Consider the following 9999-nt stretch of genomic DNA (forward strand, 5'->3'; position numbering starts at 1 on the left):
TAATTTTTATATTTTTAATTTTCAGAGCTTGTTTTTGATCCAAATATAACATATTTATATGTTTTTGGAATCAGAAAATGATGGAAAATAAGATAAACGTAAATTTGGATCGTTTTATAATAAACATATTTTTTTTACAATTTTCAGATTTTTAATGACCAAAGTCATTAATTAATTTTTAAGCCACCAAGCTGAAATGCAATATCGAAGTCCGGGCTTCGTCGAAGATTACTTGACCAAAATTTCAACCAATTTGGTTGAAAAATGAGAGCGTGACAGTGCCGCCTCAACTTTCACGAAAAGCCGGATATGACGTCATCAAAGATATTTATCAAAAAAAAAAGTAAAAAAACATCGGGGGATATCATACCCAGGAACTCTCATGTAAAATTTCATAAAGATCGGTCCAGTAGTTTAGTCTGAATCGCTCTACACACACACACACACACACACACACACACACACACACACACACACAGACACACACACACACAGACACACACACACACACACACACACACACACACACACACACACACACACACACACACACACACACAAAAACACGATTGTTTTCGGAGCCCTCTCCAGTAAACTCAGCAAACGACGGCCGGGTGCCTCACGGTATAAATGGTTGCGAGAGTTGGCTAGCGAGGGCGAGGAAATAGGCACTACTGTCATAAAGCTGGCGCCCTGGTATTTGAAAGCTCGAAACATCTTGAGACTCATCCACGACCAAAGGGTTTTGGGACTTTCTTGACTTTCTTGACTTTCTTACCTTTGCCGTCACGTTTTGTTCGCCACATCATTCTTAATTTGTTCCCACTGTCATGTGTTCTCCCTTTTCTATCTCACCTTTCTCTTCTTTCTTTTTACATTTAGTCAAGTTTTGACTAAATGTTTTAACGTAGAGGGGAGAATCGAGACGAGGGTCGTGGTGTATGTGTGTGTGTGTGTGTGTGTGTGTGTGTGTCTGTGTGTGTGTGTGTGTGTGTGTGTGTGTGTGTGTGTGTGTGTGTGTGTGTGTGTGTGTGTCATTATCATTATCCCATTTTGAAAATAACTCTGTCGGGTTTGTATGGGTTGTGAAAGAGTGAATGCCCTTGTTTTTAGTGGGACAAACAAGCCACAGACCCGTCACTCGTAAGGGGCGTGTCTGAAACACATGGAAAGGAGCACGTGTGGTTTGTTTGTCCCATGAAAAGGAAGGTATTCACCCATTCACAACCTATACAAACCCGACACATTTATTGTCCAAACATCGTCTATTTTGACTGCCTCCTCCCAGTGGAAAGCTGGCAGCACCAAGAGTCGCATTACTCGGGCGTGTGCGTGTCCAGGTGCAATCAGCTACGTACATTTTTGCCAGAATGACCGGGATCTTTTACGTGATACGGCAGGTACATGAGGATGGGACATGGATACCGTCTCTGAGTCATCACATAAAGTTGAACTGTGTCCTACTGAACAATCCTTCTCGTTGCGGTCAATGCGCATGCGCCAATCTTGGACTTTAAACTTGAAATGCGACCCTTTGACCGAACGAACCATGGGTTAGGATTAGGGTTAGGATTAGGGTAAGGGTTAGGGTAAGAGTTCGGGTTAGGTTAGGTTGTTTACGATCTGATTAATCTCCCCATGTTAGCGCGTGCGCATTGACCGCAATGAGAAGGATTGTTCAGGCAGAGTTTTTAGTTCGTGACACCGGGCCTGGATTGAAACCTTTGACTCGAGGATGATCACAAGTCCAGTGCTACCGACTGCGCTACAGGAACCCCCGGTGTTTTTATTTTGTGTTCACAATAGAGGGTGTTCGGAAATAACTCTTGTCGGTTTTTTGGGGGGTTGTCAAAGAGTGAGTACTCCTTAACTGCTTTAACTGAGGCAAACCTTCCCACGTGACACTATAGGCTATAGTCACTGGTGAGGGTGTATGTCTGAAACACGTGGACACTATAAGCACATGTGGATCATGAAAAGTTTGCCTCAATAAAACAAAGATTATTCACTCTTTCACAATCCCGACAGAGTTTCCGGAGTACGTGTATTGGGGGGGGGGGGGGGGGGGTCCGAACCCCAGACTTCCTGTGTGCTACACACGTGTTATTACTGTATTCTGACCACGGTGCCAATCCGTGTATCAAACAACATAAAGGAAGGTCAACAGGGTATGCGTTGTCCACTCACAAGGTCAAGTCTTTGAACAGTGATGAAAATCAGCAAACAATGTACCTAAACGTGCCTCGAAAATAAAGATCTTGACAAGACTAACTAACACCATTAATCATATGCTGTATTATTTCGAGGAAAACACACTCATACGCATTGAAATACAATCTAGGAATAGACGATTTTCGAAAATAACTCTTTCAGGATTTTCAGCGGCCTGGAAAAGTCAGAGCCCCTTTACCTCGGACAACCTTTTAAAACACCCGGAGCATGTTTCACGCGTCCGATCGGCTTTACTCCTGCAATCGGGACGAACAGCTAACTCTGATGTGTTGAACAAATAAATAATTATTTCTGATGTGTTGGCTATGCAGCGTGAAAGAGTGAAAATCATGACAGAGTTATTTCCGGAAAACGTCTATTGTAGCACGTTTTAAAAATTGTACGTTAAGCGAAAAGTAATGGGGGAGGCATAGTAGAAAGCAGCAGAAGAAGAAAGTGGGAACTTACCTCCACATGTGGTGCTTGGAGGACATGCACAGCTGAAGAAGCTCGCACTGTCGCACTCATCGTCAAATGCATCGTCACACACTGTAAAAGCACATCGCACAGTTATGAAGGATAGAGAGAGATAAAGGTATAAATAAAAACGGATAAAACAAGAAGAAAGGCTAGAAAGTAAAGAAGAAAGGAAAGAAAGAAAGAAAGAACAGAAAGAAAGAAAGAAAGAACAGAAAGAAAGAAAGGGAGAAAGGAAGAACAAAAAACAATACATACAACAGCAAAAAACCCCAAAAAACCACCCAACAACAACAAAATAAACAAAAGCTTACAGATAATCCTTTTCTGCCTGTGCTGAGGTCTGCCCAAGGAACTAAATCCAACCAAATCAATTTGTTCAACTCCTTTAGTTTGATTCGAATTGATTCGCAAAATCAAGCTAAATTTAGTTAAAATCGAATAAAGGCATTTGTATTTAATTAAATTCAATTTAATACACAGTACAAAAACTGGCCAAAAAAACTACCTTTTTAAAACCTAAACAAATCTGAGATAATCAGGTCAAAAGGAAGGAGTGTTGAAAGGGGAGAATCCACTGTGATCGAGTTTCATCTATTCATATTCAATCTATTATATTTCTGTGTGCAAAATACTTCATCAAACAAACGAAAGCTACTCACTTGAAACACACATGTCCGGCAATTTCTCCGTGGTAGTTGTTGGTTCGGGCGTTGTGGTCGTCGGCCGGACCGTGGTCGTGGGGGGAGGGGGAGTAGTAACCACGGTAGCCTCAGGGGGGCTGTAGTTCGCGCAAGCAGGGAAGAGAGCCGCGAACGCACCTGCAATCCGGTCGTCAGGTGGGTGAATGTTGATCGGGTATGTCAAGAAGATGGAGAAAGTAGAAGAACGGGAAGATAGGGGGAGGGGGTGATGGGCGAAAGGGAAAGAGACGGAAGATGAGTGGGAGAGAGAGAGAGGGGGGGAGGGGGAGAGAGAGAGAGAGAGAGAGAGAGAGGGGGGGTAGAGAGAGAGGGGGGTGAGAGAGAGGGGGTAGAGAGAGAGAGAGAGGGGGAGAGAGAGGGGGAGAGAGAGAGGGGGAGAGAGAGGGAGAGAGAGAGAGAGGGGGAGAGAGAGAGGGGGGTGAGAGAGAGGGGGAGAGAGAGAGAGGGGAAGAGAGAGAGAGGGGGAGAGAGAGAGGGGGTAGAGAGAGAGAGAGGGGGGGTGAGAGAGAGGGGGGGGAGAGAGAGGGGGAGAGAGAGAGGGGGAGAGAGAGAGGGGGAGAGAGAGAGTGAGAAGAGAGAGAAAGAGAGATAGAGGGGGGAGATAGAGGGGGTAGAGAGAGAGGGGGTGAGAGAGAGGGGGTAGAGAGAGAGCGGGAGAGAGAGGGAGAGAGAGAGAGAGGGGGGGAGAGAGAGAGAGGAGGGAGAGAGAGAGGGGGTAGAGAGAGAGAGGGGGGGTAGAGAGAGAGAGGGGTGAGAGAGAGAGAGGGGGGGGAGGGAGAGAGGGGGAAGAGAGAGAGAGAGAGAGAGAGAGAGAGAGGGGGGGAGAAACAATTTAAAAGGGAGAGAGAAGGAGGAGTCTGAGTGAGACAGAGAGATAGAGTAAGGGAGAAAGACAGACAGATAGAGACAAATTCACACAGAAATGCAAAACAAATAGACTGCTAACGTTCCAACATTCAGAATAAAAACAACAAGAAAGAAATGTTGTTGGAACGTTTAATTATTGACAAAAAATGTATTGTGAACGTAACGTTTTGTTTTGTCAATGATTAAACGTTCCAACAAAATACACACAGAGACAGACAGACAGAAAGACAGATAAATACGCAGACAGACAGACAGACAGACAGACAGACAGACAGACAGACAGAGAAAGGTGAGTCTGACACCTGTCAATGGGAGAAATTAATTAGGCAGTAAAATTCTCACTCATCAAGGCTGTTGATTTTTGGCATTTGACCAAGTGGAAGGATGCTCTCAGCTATCTAAAAACGGTTTACAAGATGGTTGACAAGGAAGATGTTAAAACAATGTTATTTTTTTGTCTGCAGTCAAAGCAGACGTTGAACAATGTTTCAAACAAATGATAATAATGTCAGATCATTTTCATTACTTCAGTTTTGAAATCCACACATCATATATTAGATACTGAAGAAAACCTTTGTCTTGTTTTAGATGAAAGAAAGATTTCTGTTTGTAGAAAACTTATCTTTGTATTTATCTAATCAACTTTGTTATTCATTTATTTATTTACATATAATATTTGTATATATTCTTGTATATGTCGATTGATTGATTGATTTTCTCTGAAGTATGGTTGATAATTGATTGCTGGACACATAGCCGGCCAATAAATGGCTTGGGGGGGGGGGGTAATAAGGAAAGAATAACAGACAAGTTTGTTGGCATAAATGTACAATATACAGATAATCTCAGTTGCTGCTGGGGAAATTTCACCGACCCAGTAAATCAAAGTTACTCATGAATTTCTTCAAGACAACCAAATGAAATAAAGAAGTGTTTTATTACGCGAAGTAAGAGCATAAAACGAAGAGAAATCTTACCAAGACAAGAGAGTAAATTGAAGAGAATTCTTACCAAGACAAAAAAATAAAATGAAAAACATTCTTATGAAGACAAGCGATTAAATGGAAGAGAATTCCTAACAAGAAAAGAGGAAAACATGAAGAGAATTGTTACCGCCACAAGGCTTTCCCGATCTGTAAGCAGAAGTTTACAATACAAAGAAAACCTTTGTTGCTTGTAAGATTTCAACGTCCCAAGATTTTAGTCCAGGAAAGAGAACAACAGAATGAAGAGATAGATTTCTCATCAAGGCAAGAGAAATTACAAAATGATCAGAATTCGTAACAAACCAAGAAAGGAAAACAACGAGAATTTTCACCAAGACAAGAGAATAAAATGAAGACAATTCTGACCAACCTAAGAGAATAATACAATAAAATGAAGACAAATCTGACCAACCTAAGAGAATAATACAATAAAATAAAGACAATTCTGACCAACATAAGAGAATAATACAATAAAATAAAGACAATTCTGACCAACCTAAGAGAATAATACAATAAAATAAAGACAATTCTGACCAACCTAAGAGAATAATACAATAAAATGAAGACAATTCTGACCAACCTAAGAGAATAATACAATAAAATGAAGACAATTCTGACCAACCTAAGAGAATAATACAATAAAATAAAGACAATTCTGACCAACCTAAGAGAATAATACAATAAAATGAAGACAATTCTGACCAACCTAAGAGAATAATACAATAAAATGAAGACAATTCTGACCAACCTAAGAGAATAATACAATAAAATGAAGACAATTCTGACCAACCTAAGAGAATAATACAATAAAATGAAGACAATTCTGACCAACCTAAGAGGATAATACAATAAAATAAAGACAATTCTGACCAACCTAAGAGAATAATACAATAAAAGGAAGAAAATTCTTACCGACGCAAGGGTTTCCCGCGGCGTGTATTCCGGGAAGCCATGTTATCGCCACCAGCAGCAGCCCAACCACCTCAGGCCGCATCTTAATACCCATGGCCCACGTCGTTGTCGTCGTCGTCACCGTATTGTATCAGTTGTTGGTAGAAGAACACGAATTTCACAAACCCGTGCGAACTGATGAACTACACGGAAACAACACGGTGGTGATTGTGGAGGTTTGTCCCTAAAGTCTGACCAGTAATGATAATTTATATGATGATGGGATATTAGAATCCAGCTATTTCATTGGCTGATGCGCTGACTGTTAGTGCATTGTTAGTATGCAAAGTAGTCACGTGTCTAATGACGAGACGGGACAGGGGATGGTTCGTGGCTTGTAAGATAATGGTAAGATGTCCAGTATTGCTTGGATGTAGGTTTGCTACTTCTTTTGTGTAATAGTGCGATTTTGTCCATATGGGGACAAGTGGGCGTCGAGGGGAGGCGGGGAGGGGGGGGGAGGGGGAGGGGGAGGGAGGGAGAGGGGGGAAGGAGGGGGTGGATGTGGTGAAACTATCTTTGCATTCCTGGAATGGACAAAACTGTCGATACGTTTTAAAGAAAGCATGACCTTGTCTGGGTAAATCAGTTTAGAACATTCTTCAAAATGGAACGTTTATCAAGGACATTACCACCGCATTGTGTAGTCCCCTCAACGAATTTGAACACCGTAAAGGCCAAGATACACGATCGGTTTCGCACGTACGTTTGAGGTGGACGGGTCAGACCTGATCGTCTCAGAGGAACGGAACGCTTGCCACACCATGCTTCTGAGACGTACGAGGTCAAGGTCGTTTTACCCCACATTTGACGTGGACGTCTGCTGCATGGACAGCAGGAACAGGTCTCGATGTTGCTGGTTTTTGTAGATTTTACTTCCATGGTTCCATAGATTCCAACTCGTCGCCAAGATTCATGTTGATGAGATATTTCGATTCCGAATCGACAAGTTTTGATGCTGAACTGACCGCCATTTGCAAAGTGGGTGTCGACTGAAAGACGTGAGCTCATTGGCTGGAGGATGCTTGCCATCCGTTCGGAATAGATCCAGCTGTATTTCGAACGGACGGGCTGAGGCGGATGCTGTCAAGCGTGTGAGACGTACAGACTGTTCGGATGCCACACGATCGGTTTGTGGTCAGTTTCGGGCGGTCGGTCTCAAACGTACGGGCGAAACCGATCGTGTATCTTGGCCTTAATGCAGAATGTAAGCCTTTTGTTGTTATCAATGTATATATATATGTTGTTTTTTGCACAACAATTTTTTACAACCTAAAGTGAATTAAACATGCTGAAACCAATGCTGAACTTTTTTCTACGGCACGTGCATTGCACGACTGTCCTGTTTTATTTTGTGTGTGGTGAAAGTAAGCACTGTCTTAAGGCGGACAGCTACCATTTTAAATGCGATAGGCCTACTGCTGTATTGCTGTGTTACTATTCGATAACTGCTGTATTGCGTTGTACCTAAAACGTGAAGAAATATTTCCATCTCTGTGTGTGTGTCCCCCCCCCCCCCCCAGCTAAAAAACAAAAAGGTGTACGGTCGTAAGCTTTAAAGTAGCCTCGTAGATATTTCATTGAAGAAAAACCTATCGTGTCCAAAAGATAAATCTGTTCAATAATTAACTGCAATTATTAAGTCGTCCCAAGATGTAAATAAAACCAAGCTAAAACGGGCGAAAAGGTTTGTTGACGTCACCCACAGGTGCAGAACAGCAGTTGATGTCGTGAAAGCTGTACCGCCATTGTTTATATGTTTGCCAAAATGGCTGCAGACGTGCTGAACGCTCAAATGAAACGAGAAAATATCCATCCAAACATGCGACTGAACAACGATAGTCTTTACTTCGCAAACAAGTTCGCCACAAGGAAACATGTGTGTATGTAGGTGTTATTGAATTTGTTCGCAGTTGGCCCAAACAGATTCACAGTCGTTCTGTTAACATGCGCAGCATGGTGGCAAATAATGTGCACATTTCTGCGTAGGACGAGCTGTATGTGGGTCTTTTTTTTGCAACCTTAACGACAACGTTTGTCAAATTATGGAGAAATCTGTACAAACGTTCCACACAGACAGACAAAAAGGCAGGCAGAGAGAAAGGCTGACGGGTAGATTGGAATGACAAACCCATGCTTCGCATATATATCAACATATAGACAGACATAGTTCTCCTTTTGTACACACACACACACACACACACAACACACACACACACAGACACACACACACACACACACACACACACACACACACACACACACACACACACACATACACACAAACACACACTTTCGCATATATGTCTTTTCACCATCGAACTCAAAGTCGTCCACATGCTTTAAAGTTTTAATGCAAAATAATTCATCGCCTAAATCAGCCCCCCCCCCCCCCCACCGCTCACCCCCCACCCCCTCCCCAAAGTGTACAAAGCTTCCAACCATTGGTATATTTTTCGCCTTTGCCTCAACCATGAATTAAGAGACGCCAGCAGATATCTGATTTGATCAGGCTTTTTGATTTTTCTTCTTCCTTGGACAGCGCGTCTTCTCACTGACGATCTTGGAGACATCACCCTGAGGTATAGTGTACATGAGAAAGTGCCTCACTAGGTTAGACACTAGCGCTGGGTCGGATGGATTAGGCCAAATGAAAATATATGTTGGTTTAGGGTAACCCGACCGACCCTATTTTATCCCGCCGACCCTAAAATTGTTTTTCATTTATAAAAAAAAACAAAAAACACAACTTTTGGCACATTTTGCGAACCCTACCGAGACTAAGGGAAGTAACCTCCTTTGAAATCAACTAAATTTAAGAAGAAAACAAGTCGCGTAAGGCGAAAATACAACATTTAGTCAAGTAGCTGTCGAACTCACAGAATGAAACTAAACGCAATGCAACGCAGCAAGACCGTATACTCGTAACATCGTCAGTCCACCGCTCACGGCAAAGGCAGTGAAATTGACAAGAAGAGCGGGGTAGTAGTTGCGCTGAGAACGATAGCACGCTTTTCTGTACCTCTCTTCGTTTTAACTTTCTGAGCGTGTTTTTAATCCAAACATATCATATCTATATGTTTTTGGAATCAGGAACCGACAAGGAATAAGATGAAAGTGTTTCTAAATTGATTTCGACAATTTAATTTTGATAATAATTTTTATATATTTAATTTTCAGAGCTTGTTTTTAATCCAAATATAACATATTTATATGTTTTTGGAATCAGAAAATGATGGAAAATAAGATGAACGTAAATTTGGATCGTTTTATAAATTTTTATTTTTTTTTACAATTTTCAGATTTTTAATGACCAAAGTCATTAACTAATTTTTAAGCCACCAAGCTGAAATGCAATACCAAAGTCCGGGCTTCGTCGAAGATTACCTGACCAAAATTTCAACCAATTTGGTTGAAAAATGAGGGCGTGACAGTGCCGCCTCAACTTTTACGAAAAGCCGGATATGACGTCATCAAAGACATTTATCAAAAAAATGAAAAAAAACGTTCGGGGATTTCATACCCAGGAACTCTCATGTCAAATTTCATAAAGATCGGTCCAGTAGTTTAGTCTGAATCGCTCTACACACACACACAGACACACACACGCACATACACCACGACCCTCGTTTCGATTCCCCCTCGATGTTAAAACATTTAGTCAAAACTTGACTAAATGTGAAAAGAAAGAAAGACAAGTCGCATAAGGCGAAAATACAATATTTAGTCAAGTAGCTGTCGAACTCACAGAACACGTGGAATTGACAAGAAGAGCGGGGTATTCGTTGCGCTGAGAAGGATAG

General features: G+C 41.8%; 1 protein-coding gene across 1 annotated transcript in view; it reads right to left on the reverse strand.

The window, feature by feature from the left end:
* Window positions 1-6373, reverse strand: part of LOC138962510 (uncharacterized) — a 10849-nt gene extending 4476 nt beyond the window's left edge. Inside the window, exons 1-3 of the mRNA XM_070334353.1 lie at window positions 6158-6373; window positions 3351-3509; window positions 2680-2760 (exon numbers count right to left, since the gene is read on the reverse strand). Of these exons, the coding sequence (XP_070190454.1) occupies window positions 2680-2705 (26 nt within the window). The 5' untranslated portion in view covers window positions 2706-2760; window positions 3351-3509; window positions 6158-6373. The remainder of the gene's footprint in view (window positions 1-2679; window positions 2761-3350; window positions 3510-6157) is intronic.
* Window positions 6374-9999: the final 3626 nt, after the last annotated feature.

Source organism: Littorina saxatilis, linkage group LG1 (genome assembly GCF_037325665.1).
Source record: "Littorina saxatilis isolate snail1 linkage group LG1, US_GU_Lsax_2.0, whole genome shotgun sequence".
NCBI lineage: Eukaryota > Metazoa > Mollusca > Gastropoda > Littorinimorpha > Littorinidae > Littorina > Littorina saxatilis.